At 45.0% G+C, this 14,222-nt stretch overlaps 1 protein-coding gene across 3 annotated transcripts in view; it reads left to right on the plus strand.

Moving 5' to 3' along the window:
- Positions 1-14,222, plus strand: part of RAP1GAP2 (RAP1 GTPase activating protein 2) — a 265,430-nt gene that overhangs the window by 13,950 nt on the left and 237,258 nt on the right. For all 3 annotated transcript variants that reach the window (XM_073315725.1, XM_073315710.2, XM_073315712.2), the window contains exon 2: positions 8,302-8,418. Coding sequence is in view for 2 of the 3 variants with exons in the window: in XM_073315710.2 (XP_073171811.1) it covers positions 8,302-8,418 (117 nt within the window). In the remaining variant the exon portion in view is untranslated. The remainder of the gene's footprint in view (positions 1-8,301; positions 8,419-14,222) is intronic.

Here is a 14,222-nt window from a genome sequence, read left to right on the forward strand (position 1 = left end):
GGCCCTGATGCTGGTGAGGGGGACGTATGGGATTGTCTCATCTCCGGCACTGGGGAGGGCAGAGTCCTTGCTGCTGGTGAAGGGGATCTTCCTAGGGTAGATCCATCTTTGCAAAGGGCAGCCCCTCTGCTGTTGGAGGGGCCAGAGGGGGACGGGGAGGTCTCAGGAAATCCCCACCTACTGGAGGGGGCAGGGCTATGTGCCTCTTGGGATTGTGTGTGTCCTGGCTGCTGCAGTAGGCTGAGTCTCAGTATATGGGGCTATCCCAGGTGTGGCTACTGCAAGGGTGTGTTGGGGCCTGTATCCCTATTGCTACTGCTACAAACGGGGCAAGTAGGGGGCAGGCTGTCCTGGTCTGGGCCCTCTTTCAGAGGGGCTAGTGGAGGATTCCAGCTTGGAACAGGCTTTCTCTGTGCTAGTTTTTATTTCAGTCGCTTATGATGCCAAAGCCCCCCACCCTTGAGCGGGATGCTGCAGCAATGCCGAAATGCAAATTGAATGACTTTCTGGGTTACAGCCCTGCAAAGCTTATGTAACAGCTAGAGACCGGTCCAAAACAAAATCCTGTGTTTGAACACTGGCAACGCCTGGGAAAGCTCAGAGCCAGATCCGAACGATGTGGCTCAAGATGCTTTTGGGGGCAGAACCCAAACTCTGCATCTGAACGTTGCGGGAGGGATGAGTTGCTTTGGATTCCAACTTTGTGGCCCTGGCCCATCACAAGGGCAAACCTTCTGAGGAGGATTGTTCTGCGAAGAGAATTTTAAGCCTCCAGTGACTTTATGCTCTGCAGGCAAAACTTTCCCTCTGCAGTTTATATTTTGCCTACTTAGCACTTGCATACTTTAAATGCCCTGCAGCCTGCCAGAGAGATCTTTATTCCCGACAGTGTCTAAGTGCCTAGGCCAATATTTTAATACTTAGTTTACAAAGTTGCTAAACCCGCACAGTATTTTGCAGCCATGGCCCCTGTCCCAAAGCAGTGGATACTACAGCACTAGTACTAAGCATTTGGGGACATTGTTGCAGACTGTGTAGGAGGTGTAATGCATTAGCAGACAAACTAGCTTCTTTTGGAGCTTGGATGTCTCTGGATTCACTAGTGAGTGAGCACACAAAGGTGAATACCCAGCGTGACAAGAAAACCCAGGGATTTATTATTGATTATTAATAACTGTGGTAGTACCTGAACCCTAGTCATGGACAAGACCCTATTGTGCTAGGCACTGTACAAACAGATAATAAAAAGGCAATCCCCGCCCTAAAGACCTTACAATCTGTACCTCATCTGTTGTTTTGCTAGCTAGCAAATCATGTCTCTCTTTGCCAATGTACCATGAAAACAAGAAGTCATGATTTCATCATGACCATGTAATCCATGCTGTGATGTCCTTCAGGAATGCAAAGAACATTCTGCAAGGGGTGCCGAAGCTGGGCACATTCTGATGCACCACAAAGCTTCCTAAAAGGGATGCCTCGGGCAGCGTCTCAAACATGGCAGAGCCAAGTCAAGCCGGCTTGGGTGAGCTGCATAATTCTGACAGCCAGCTGCACGGTGATGTTCACGATTTAAGTGCAGATGGAATCCCGTGATGCAAATGACAAACATGCTGACTCACCGGAGAGGTGCTGATGCGTAAATAGCTGTTGCTGCAGCCAGTTGACTGGTGCTGTGCCTGTGAATTTATTTTTGTCTGATGTTGAACAAGAACAAGAGGACATGCAACTAAATTAAAAGATGGCAAGTTCAAAAACAACTCAAGGAAATGCTTTTTTCCACAAGGTGTAATTGGACTGTGGCACTAATTACCACAGGAAGCCACCGTGCAAAGCTTCAAAAAAGGAACTGGACACTTGTATGGATAACAAGAATATCCAGAACATAATTCATGATTTAATATGCCTCCTAAATTGCTTGTTTTCATGCTCCAGGTTTTAGTCAACCTCTAACTTTCAGACCTAATATGGGAGGCAGATTATCCCACAGCTGCCTGTTGCAGGGTTTTTATGCCTCTGAAGCATCTGGCGCTGGCCATGGTTTGAGACAGAATGCATGACTAGATGGACCTCAGCTCTGATCCAGTCTGGCAGTTCCTGTGTTCCTAGTTCTATAGCAGCTTTTTGGAGCTGGTGTCTTGCTCACCTTCTTGTGTAGCAGTTTAGAGGGTGTAAGGCCAAATCATGAGCCCACTGAACTCAACAGGAGTTTTATCGCAAACATTGATGTCTCCATTTGGCTGAACGTTCTGCTGAACTGAGGAAATGAGGGCAGTCCAAAGTGGAGAAGTTCCACTGAACATATCACATCTCCTGCAACGGAAACCTATTAGAAGGTTAGGTCAAGTTAAAATTTCATTGACAGAAATTATTCTCCCAGATTCTAAATCACAAACATTATCTGTAGCCAATGGAGCTACACTAGTGATGAGAGAAGAGAATTAGGCCCATTTAGTGCTTTTACCTTTGCTTGCGAATTAGCTCATCCACCCTCTTCCTATTCTTTTCTGTGCCTCTCTGAATTCAGGTGGTTTTTGTGTGCAGACACAAGTGAAAGAGGCTTGCAGCGGTGACACTGCGCAGTGGCTAAAGATGAAGTATCACAACCTGTATGCGTGGTCCAAAGAGTCTTGCATCATCTGTTGTCTTTGATTTTACCACCTGGTACTGTTAATGGCTCTGATTTAGCTATTCACGGGCTTTGCTAGGGCTCAGAAAAAGCTGTGAGTTCGACAGGGAATTCCTCTACTGGGAAAGAAACAATAAGCATGAGCCTGCAAACCTTGATTCGGGCGTAGTCCTTAGCCACAAGACCCCTCCCATTTCAATCTCCCCTCCTGAGCCCCTTACCTCTGCACAAGGGCCAGGCGCTGTCACAAAACACAGCACTTCCAGAGGTCTGAGCACGGGTGAGGAGGCTCCCACTGCACCAGCCAGCTGGCCAGCTTTGGAGATGATACATCACACACATTCCCCTTTTGCTTCCTGGAACGCTGCAGTGAGGTGGGAGGAAGGATGGTCCAGGAGTTAGGGCACTGTGCAAGGACTGGGGAGTCCTGGGTTCAAATCCTTGCTTCACTTCAGGCCTCCTCTGTAGCCTTGGGCAAGTCACTTAGCCTCTCTCAGTTCCCCGATGGTGAAACAGGTGTAATAGTAGTTCCCTACCTCGCAGGGGTGCTGTGAGGTGCTCAGATGATACAGTACAAACCTGATAGGTATCATGGATAGATGGCCCAGTTGATGGGGAGGATCTGCACCACTTCCCAGTATGGGCAGGTGCCTGACCGAGCACTCCACATCAGCACTTCACTGTGTCTCCCCAGAGCTCTGGTTAATGATTATGTTGTTCATTAGCATTAGGATTCCAGCCTCTAACTGCATACTCACAGGCATCAATTTACTCACCATGTGTGTTTGCAGGGTTGGGGCCTTTGTTTGTTCATGAAGAGTGAACTTTAGCCCATGTCAGCTGAGTGCTATGTACTGATCCCCTGCCTGTTGGGGGAGAGGTGTGAGACATTAGCGTTCGCTATGATTTCCACTCTTCCAAATGAATATGGACCCCTCCAGCCCCCCTCAGCTCTACAGATGCTTTAATAATTACACTCAGTGATGAAATTTCATATTCAAATGAGGGCATGTTAAGTGCCGCTGATTGTCTGGAACAAGCTAGACAGCAGATTTTTTTCTAAAAGAAGGGAACAATTGTAATTGCAGATATTTTGCCCAGGCATTAAAGGACATGCACAACTTTAATTGCAATAATAACCCATGATTCATCACTCAAACATTATTAAGTAAGCTTCAACATCTGGCATCCCATCCTAAATAATGTTTCAGGGATATTAGCCTGGCCTTGGAGATGATGATAAAACTGAGGACAGAGTGGATGCATGGGCTAGTCAGAACAAAACTTAAGAGAAATGGAAACTCTGTTGTGAATAAATGATGGTTTGTTACATTCAACTGTTTGATCAATTCTCCTGCCTGAGAAGGAGAATGAAAGCATCCCGCCATGTAGGAAATGACCTGCTACAAACTACTACAGCAGGGACGGGGAGGGGCTGCTTTGCAAGTGGGGGATTTGTTTCTTGTGTCCTTTTTACTGAAGTGGTATCAAGCGTGGGATGGAGACTGGGTGTCAGGACTTCTGGGTTCTATTCAAAGCCCTTCCACTGACTTACTCTGTGACCTTGGGCAAATCACTTGGTTATGATTTTCAAACCAATAGAGAGGATTTTGGCACATATCTTCAATCCGTTTAAATTTTAATGGACAATATGCCAAAATCCCTTTGACTGCTTTGGAAATCTTACTCTTTGGGCCTGAGATTTATTTATATGTAAAACGACTATAAAATAATTTTCACAGGAGCTGTGTGAGCTGTAAAGGATCCTGAGATCCTTGTGTTAAATGGATCAGAAGTGCAAAGTTTATTATAAGTAAAGAGAGAACAGTTCAGTAATGTTACCTGTCTGAGGTGGAAAAGGTAAACTCAGAGTATGGATAATACATATTCAGGCTTGGATTCAACTGTAGGTTTCCATAAACAAACCCAAATGTCTATTTTCCTAATCTAGGGCCCAGTCCTGCATTCCTTGCGCGCACACATCTCCCATTCAGAAACCAGATTATGCTCTCCGTTGTGTAGATGTAAATTTGGAAGAAAGGAATGGACCAGTTTCTCCACTGGTGCAAACTGGAATCAGTAGAACTCTGCTGATTTAAACCTGGGAAGATTTGGCCTAGGCCATATTGAAATTAATGGTGTTATTCCAGAGTTACCCTGACGTAACAGACAGCAAAATCTCGCCCCTCCTTGGGAGTTTTGGGTGTGCAAAGGATGCAGGAGTGGCATCTTTGGAACGTAGGGGCCACTGATTGGCAGGTGAGAACAATTTGTGTGGCATTTATCTTCTGTCCTGATCTAGACTTAGATTAACATTTGGTGGGAAATTGGTAGCAAATGCCCATGCTGAACAGTTGCAAATCCAGCCCTGTACAGACTTGTGGAAAGATTCTAAAACGTGTTTTGGTTATACCGGAAAACAAAATAAGATCACGGTAATGTTTCTCAGATAAATTTAGGCCCAGCAGCCAAACACATGGTTTGGTTTCCTTCCTTTCCAAGATACAATTGGATAGAACTGAAGGGTCTGATTTTTGATCCCATACACCTGGTTTAATGACTTTGGTGGAAATGGTTGTGATTTACATCCATGTAAGTGAGATCAGAATCAGGCACCAAATTTTTGGTAGATACGAATTCCTTGTGCACATGAGTTAACGTCTTATTAGAAAGCAGATGCTCCAGAGCTTTAGAGAGTGGGTAGGGGCTGCTTCTGATCTTTCTTAGAGGGGTATAAACCAGGATTAACTCCTCTGAAGCCAGTGGTGTTACATTGGTGTGCGACTCCTGTGATCTGAGATTAGGATGAGTTTGGGACTCTTGGGTTCTATTCCTGGCTCTGCGCATGATCTGCAGAATTATTTTGGGCAAGTCACCTAACCTTTCTGTGCCCCAGAGGACTGATATAGCTATAATGAAGCAGAGCCTCAGCTGCTATAAATCGGTGGTGCTCCACTGAAGCCAAAAGAGTTCTGCTAATTTACACCAGCTGAGGATCTGAAATGCTCAGCTGCTGGAAAACGCCAAGGCTTAAGTAACTAATGTCTGTAAAATGCTTTGAGATACATAGATGAAAGACGCCGGTGGAATGTAAAGAGAGCCATTCTCCATCACTGGCTGCAGAGTCAGTGTGTACTGTAGAGATATACGTATCTTAGGTGTCTTTGCATATCTACAGCAGGATAAAAGAGTAAACCAATGGCAAGAATAGAGCTTACATGTATTCAGACACCAGGACACACTCCTTTTTAAAGAGCAGTTTACACAGGGTGCCGATGCAAAGAAATTCGTTTAAGCGGCATATGTCGCTCCAAGCCATAGGGCTGTAGCTGTAGCCGTCGTAAACGCTGATTTACATCCGCTAAGAAGCTGGCCTGTAGTGCCACTAGGTTAGCTAGGACCTGTACAAACGGTATGGACAGAAAAGAAACTAACCAGCCTGAATCCTGGCCTGTTCCAATTATTTTTATGGGGCTTAGGACGACTGTTTATAAATCATTGATATTCAGAAATCACCCTGTCTGCTACAGCAAGACATTAGAGAGAGCAGATGATTTTGTCTGTAACTGGTCTAGATCTTACTTGATTTGACAATGCCCAGAAGTTGGTCCCCGCTCTCTGAGCGTGAAATCCATGCACCCTGCACAGAGCCTGAGTTCAGCGATAAAACAGACCCTCACCTGGGGTTGGCAAGCAGTGAGCTGCCCTGTCTCACCTCTTGCATGGATTGTTGTGCCACTGGATCCAAGCAAAGACAGCTTACCTCTCCACTTCTCATGCCCTCCTCAGTCCCACCCCATTGTGGGCTTTCTGCCCCTGCCTTACACAGGGCTGGATTGGAGACCCTTCCCATGATCATCCAGCACAGCTTCTATGTGGCCATTGGAGATTTTGGTGTCTAGTCAATTTCACAGACTGTCCCGATGATCATTGGGCCTGATCCTGTGCTCATTTACACTAGTGGAAATGAAGAGCAACTGCCCTGAAATGGAATTACACCAGAATCGGGTCCTTGGTTTCCAGCATTGAAAGCAAACACTTTGGGGAGGGTTGAGGGTGTGACAGGACTGTAAACCATTTAAGGAGCTGCACCGTGTGAATTTTTTATAAACCAACTAAGTCTGAAAATACAACTTTAAAACCATAACTCCCCACCCCTGCCCATGTGTCGCACTAAAGAAATGACTGGGTAGATTATATTTTTCTGCATCCTCTGAAGCATTGGCCCAAGATGTTTAAACTGGAAATGGAGGCATCCAAGATTAGGGGATGGTTTTGAAAATTTGATTTGTATTTGTCATGGATTTTTATTGCAGCCAGGGAGCACTGAGTGCCACTAGAGGGCGCTGTTTGCTCCTCATCATCCACAGGAGCTCATCCTAGCAGTTCCCTGGAAGACCTGTGATTTCAGGTGGCTGCAGAATGCTGTGGAAATGAAAACAACTTGCTCTGTTTTGTTATAATTTTCCAGGGGGAGTACTGTGCCAGATAGAAATATCTTTATTTACTATAAAAACACTTTGTACTTCTGTAGCACTGTCCAACCAAGGATCCATCACTTCAGTATTCTTGGCAGAGAATTATGATTACCCCACATTACATAAATGGGGAAAGTGAGGCACTCCATGGTTGACTGACTTGCCTGAGGTCACAGAGTGAGTTAGTCACAGAAGGCCTGATTTTTGTTTACGCTAAGGCCTCCTTGCACCAGGGCATATAAATTGGACGTATAAATTACATTTGTAAAAAGAAAAGGAGTACTTGTGGCACCTTAGAGACTAACAAATAAGGAGCTACAAGTCCTCCTTTTCTTTTTATGGATCTAGACTAACACGGCTGCTACTCTGAAACCTGTCAAATTACATTTGCACTCACTTTAAGGCCAGCACTGTGTGAAGGGGCCTTACTGTAACAGGATCAGGAATCAGAATCTTGCTAGGTTGGGTCTTGGAGCGGTGAAACCACAGCAGCGCAAGCTTTAGTGCGGTCTGCACAAACCCTGGGGTCTAGCCCATGACAGCTGCCATGGCTTGGCTATTCTGTGATGTGAGATTAAAGCTAGCTCGGGGTGTGTCAGTGTGGGCTACATTCACACACCCTGGCATATCTTTAGTCATGACTTTGGGGTTTGAGCCACAGTTCTACCCCTTACCTGTGGGGCTTTGGGCAATTTCTGTAACTTCCTTGTGCCTTACTCTCCCTCCACCTGTAAAAGCGGGTCAGTAATGCCTGCCTATCTCGCAGGGGTACCAGCAGCGCTGAATTGCAGTTCTGAGATCCAAGGCCCTATGGCTATGCAAAATACTGGCTTGTCTCTTCCATGGCTGAGCCAGGGGCTTGTTCCACTTACAGCACTCGGAGGAGAGAACACGCAGCACTCTCCTGGGGGTGCCTTCTTAGGCTGCCTAATGTGGTAGCCCAACATGAACAGCACCGTAAATGCAGCAAGATGCCCTTGCCAGTCCCAATTAATAAACAGAAAAGGGCCACGCAAGGAGGAGCGAGGATTGCGGTGTAATTCCAGTGATTACATTTCTGTTTGACCTAGCAACTCTCTGCAGTTTCCCTGAGCCAGCCATTCTTTTGATCTTGTGTCTCCCTCTCTCTTTGGCTTGACAGCTCTTCCCTAATAAATATTTCAGTTCCAGGTAATTCTCATTGTTTGTTATTTATAGGTACGTTAAGGAAGGCCGCTTTCGGATCGAGGAGAGAACGCTGACGGCTTTCCAGTGGCTGTACTCCCCACATCAGCATCACATTGTCAGCCGAGCTGATCTGGCGTCACCAAGCAGGTAAACAAACAGACAGAAAATGTTCTTTCATGAGCACTCAAAAAGGAGCAATAGCACCTGCTCCATGGGTGAAAGGGCATTCAGTAAAATCTGTCTCATCTCTGACCGCCTCTCCCCCCTACAACGGGGTGTTATGAGCTGATCTCCCCAAGCCTGATGGAAGCTCTGAGGCTTCATGCTGCTGCTCCTTCAAGGAGAAGAAAAGTGGCCCGCCAGCTGTCCCTCCTTTCGCCTTACCATAAGCAATCTGCCCCTGGTTGGCAAGGATCCCTCTGTAGTGGATGCAAAGGTTACACTGGAAATGGAGTTACACTGGAAATCAGCATCCCTGCTACCCCCCATTGCACAGGATTTTGCTCGAAATATTTTGTGGGTTATAGGTTGTAAGAAAAAAGGTGAACGTGATAAAATAGCCATGCATAAAATGGTACTAGTAGAGACCACACTCGGGTCCTGATTCTCAGCTACACTCAAGCCTCTTTACACTGCTCTGGTAGTGTACAGGGGCCTAAGGTGAGTGTAAATGTAACTTTTGCCCTCTTTAAAGGCACCTTTGCGGTGCTGGAACAGTGGTGGAATAAGAGTCAGGCTCTTTGGTTTTTGTACACCAAGGCAAGCAATGATCAGTTAGCCCACAAGTAGCAGCAAACAGCACAGCCATGAAAACCCCCTCACTCCTCACAGATGGCTGTTTTAACACCCCGGCCCAGGAGTCTTGCGCTCAGCAAACATGTTAGATGCTCATATGCGGTCTTTGCGGCTGATTTGGGTTAGAGGCCCATCTGTTCAAATGACAGTTTGTCTGCCTGGAAAGGTTGGGTTCCAGTTGCATTTTGCTGTACGAAGATAAATGGCCTTGAGATGGACTCAGAGCAATTGTTGTTGATGGAAGTAAAATTCTTCATGGCAGCAGGGACATGGTATTTTTCATACTTGCTTTTGGCGGGTAGACAAGTTTTACAAGTTAGGATCATGAATAATGAAGGAAAAGCAGATACAGATGTCGCTCACGGGAACATAAATCAGGAGTAACCACACTGAAGACCAAGCTAGTTGGGAGAGGAGAATCAGGGCCAAATATGCGTGGGAGCTTGATTCAAAAGCAGAACCATTTCTCTGGGAGGAAATCGTTTCTTGCAGGTAAAGCCCTGGAAGCAGAGATGGGAGATCCAGGTTCTGTTCCTGTCTGCCACAGACATCCTGTATAACCCCTAGTAAGACACTATTAAATCAAAATTCTCCACTCATTCAGGTGCGAGTGTTCCGCTCCCACGAAGCACAGGTGTGAGAGTGAAAACAACGAGGAGTCCTTGTGGCACCTTTAGAGGCTAACGCATTTCTTTGGGCCTGCTCGGGTGATGACCCATGGTGCAAAGTAATGGAGAATCAGTCCTTTATCTCTTTGTTCCTGAGTTTCTTGATCTGATGTTAAAAACACTCCCTTTCCTCACAGAGGGGCTGACTAAATTATTTGTGAAGTGCTCTGCGCTCTCTAGCACTTTTCCTCTGAGAATCCCACAGTATTATTACTGCGGGTGTTCAGGTAAATAGATCCTAAATCCAAACCATGCCAGATTCTGGAACTCACAAAAGTGACCTGCAACAATTGTCTGCTGAAGAAACTTTGTGTAACTCAATGGACTGAGGCTGGGATTTACAAAAGAGCCTCAAGTTGCTAGGCACACCATGGGGATTTCATTTAAAAATCCCAGCCAAAGTTCTTAATCAGTTTTACAGTCTGTCCAAAAACAGAGAACAGAGATACAGCCAGCTGTAATAAATACTGGATCAAAGTCTCTGCTCATGGAACTTCCTTGAAGTCAATGGAGTTATTCTAACAGAGTGCTTGGCCTGTTGTTCATAATGTGTAGGATGTTCAAAAGCAGGTAAGTGATTTAGGCGCACAAATCCCATTGAGAGTTGCCTCAGCACCTTTGAAAATTCCACCCACAAGCAGTTCAACCAGCTCTACTACATATACACACATACACAGTTTTGCCAAAGCTCAGGACTTTGTTTTGAGTCTCATCATGATACCTGGTTTGTTTCTTAAAGTCCCAGCTCCTGGAGTCATGTGAATACATGAGAATTTCAGCTTTCTTTTTTTCTTAAAGTAGGTTTCTGGTCCTTATGGTTGCAGAGATAAGCTTGAAAACACAACACAAGTGCACCGTAAAGGCTAAAAGCTGGAAATTACAGAAAAAGAACTCCTGATTATGAAAAGTTTCATGATTTTAAGCCAGTCCCAAATTCTTTCGGGACCTGACTCATGATTTTTGTACACTTGAGGCATACATTAAAAATGAAACAGAAGCAGCAGGCTGCATATTGCATAGACTGAACTGTTGAGTGTACATGAAATAGCTGAAGAATATTTGTTCCAGTGCAGAGATTTCATTCAGCGCCTACATTCTTCCCTTCAAAGCTCGCTGAAAATACATCTCTGAGCCACTGATCTGATGGGCGCTATAGCTCTCGTTGCCCGCAATGCATATGCATGGCTGTCATTTTAAATTGAGTGATTTGTGATAAAACACCAATTAACATAAAAAGCTTGTGGGCCTGAAGCAACACATAACACAGTACCTATTTTCCTGCTTTTCAAGAGCTTTGAAGAACATCTCTGCATAGGTACATGTCTAAAAGCTTTTCCTTCTTTATTTCAGGAGCAGTTTTGCTCCAAGCACTCTTGAGTTCTGGAATATTTACCTTCACGGATTCACATGGACAGAAATATCAAGACAGGCAAAGAAGAGCTGGAAACAAAGAGAATTTAATGGAGCTGGATGTTCAGAAAGAAAGAACCCTTTCTAACTGGGGACGAGAGAACTAGAATGAAGGGTGAAATTCACCCCATGCAAAAAGCCAGCACAAGCCCTATGTAAGCCCTCGAGATAAGGTCCATTGGGTCTTGGGGCCTAGCCCTTGCGCTAGCCCACTGTGTGCTGGTGAATTTCTCCCTGTGTGGTATGGTTTTGTACTGTTTTGGTAGAACTTTCTGGGAGGAATTTCAGATGTGGTGCTAAGGCCCAGGACCAGACACGTGGGGCATTGTTTTGATCTTGGTTGTGTGTCGCTGAGCAGGAAGGCCAAGGAGTGAAGTGAGAGCAAAATCAGGCCTGTTTATACCTGTATCTCCCCCCGTTCCCTTGTGAAGAAAGAAAATATCACAGTGAGGGTATGATGTGGAGAGAAGGCAGGATTTAGAGCTAAGGGCCAAATTTGCACAACAGCCAGATTTTCAAGGGGGAGTTTTTCAAAGGCTGAGTGGGGCCCTCAGTTCCCACTGACTTTGGGTGCCCTCTGCACCTTTGAAAATCTCCCCCCAAAATGCTCAGGACCCCCAGTTGGGGCCAGATTTTCAAAAGAGACCAGCTCCTAGTGAGCCGATCTCTTTTAAAAATTCTATACCAAGTCTTAGCAACAAGAAGACTGCTCGAGCATCTCTTTTGTGCGTGCTATAAGCCATAATAGTTTCCCGTATTGTTTTAACAGCAGACGTGAATTTGAATACATATGTCATTCATCTGACAACTGTTTTCTTCAAATGGTGATTTCTCAGCAAGGAACCATCCAAAAAGACATTGTAATTGCCCCTATGCAGTTGGCAAAGAGTGTCTATTTTATTTAAATTACCAAGCTGCCTGTTAATTTTAACTGATCTTTGCAAATTACCACCCCTGCTTGCATTAATCTTGCTGTTGATGCATTGTTACCCTGCTGAATGCAGAATTTAAGTGCAAGAAACGTAATCCATAATTAACTTTAACAATACTGAACATTAATTCCATTAGATTATTTGATTTCCCAGTGGGCGGAGAAGTTACTTGGAAAAAAATCTAATAAAATATGTGGAAAGTCAGTGGCCAGATTAAGTAATGCATCGAACGTTGTGCGTTGAGTTGTGTGATGAGGTGTGACGTGGTGAACAACATAATGATGGTTAATGTACTGGAGACCGCCGAAGCCAGTGCCTCTGAAGCAGGGGTGGAAAGAATAACAGACAATGGTTCTCTGACCGACTCCAGCCACAAAATAAGCTCTGCGAGCTCAAGGTACCAGTAATGAGCTGCTGCCCTCAGTAGATTGTGGAGCTGCTCAATATATGATCGTGGATGCTCTCTGGGTTCTGTTTCTTCTTGGTGGGGCTCAGATCCCTTGCTTGGCTCTTTATTGACTGGGGAAAAAATATATGCTATTTTCCAGGTCCACCCCCACCAAAATTTGCAGTCACTCACATTCGATTGTGTAGGTCTTCGTAGTACAATACACACTCTCCTGTTGTACATGCTTGAGCAATGAAATAGGTAGCAATGTTGACATTTAAAGTATCGTCATCTGAATTAGCATCCATGGAAATGAATAGAGAAGTGCAAACCTCAGAGCTGTTGCATTGGATTCCCTGCAAACTCAGAGTGTTGGCCCTGGATTGGCTGCAATTGGTTCACGTTTTCCAAGGTTTCTTCCATGGCAACTAGAGACTCACCTCTTTTAAAATGAAAGCTGAGCCTCTGGAGAATAAGAAAGTAGTTTGGGAGCAATGCCGGTGTGTTGGATCCATGCTTGTGTACCCCCAATTCAAATCCTGTTTCAAAGCAACACTGTGTATCATGGACTCCGTGATGCTGAAGTTTTAATTTCCTCGGTTTAGTGTTTCCTCTGAGGAACTGTCTCCCTGTTTATTTTTGGTCTTTGCTGGTCTGTTTATTAATGCACTGCTACATCTCTGTATCTAATTGCACCCAACCGCTGTAGCAGAGAGCATATTTTGTTTTCCTGTCTGCCTTTGGAGATTACGGATAGTGGAGATGCAGCATGTGCTAGGCATTAGAGTGCAGGATGATGAGTCTGGAAAACCAGGTTCTAGTCCTGATGCTACCACAGGTGCGGTCTATGGCCGGACATAAGTCCGAGCCTCTTTGTGCTCTGAGAGCCGACGAGGAAAGAGCTATATATGAGTACATATGAGGGTAGAAATGCTTCTCATTGCTGCAGTTTTAGACATCGATACGTTTAGCATGTCTGTTGGGCTGGGCCCTGCATGTGTGGCACACCGTGCTTCTGGGGTGGAATGACCTGCCTTTTCCCATGACTAGTGACATCATCACATTTCAAAGCAGGGTTCGAATCGATAAAACTCTGAGAGATTAGCTGGTGGCTGTTGGGAGATCCAATTCATTTACTGCTTCTGTACTGAAAGCGTAGACAGATTCCCTAACTAGTCCCGCTTTCCTTCTTTGGTTCAGGAGTAGTTTGAAAGTGTTAAGATAGTCTTGGTGGACTGGGTCTCCAATTGTCTGACTGAAATAGCCAGAGCACAATAATAGCTAACACTTTATAACCCTCATCACCTGTAGACCTCAAAACACTTGACAAAGATGGTTAAGCATTACTACTCCCATTTGACACCAGGTCAAATTAAAGTTAAGCTTGCTGCAGGTTTGTAGTATGTATTATTTGGATAGAGGTAGGGCCCAATGAGGCCTACCAGGATCAGGCCTCCTTTTGCTAGATGCTATAGAAACACATAGAAAACCAGTCACTACCAGGAAAAGCCTATGCAGAATCTAGAAGCATGGTAACATCATTTAGATCCACTTTCATTTCTAGAGCTACAATTTGTTTGCAATGTGTTAATAGTAAAGAATCAAGTCTGCTACTTAAACAAGTGTTTGAAAGACTTATGATGGTTCATGAATGGTCCAGAACGTTCATCAGAAATGAGATACCCATTGGTAAATCCCTCATTATTAAACCGAGACTTTCTCTGAGTAATGTGAAGCAGAGGCTTTGTCTGTGTTTGT

The sequence above is a fragment of the Lepidochelys kempii genome, chromosome 17, assembly GCF_965140285.1.
Source record: "Lepidochelys kempii isolate rLepKem1 chromosome 17, rLepKem1.hap1, whole genome shotgun sequence".
Taxonomy (NCBI): domain Eukaryota; kingdom Metazoa; phylum Chordata; order Testudines; family Cheloniidae; genus Lepidochelys; species Lepidochelys kempii.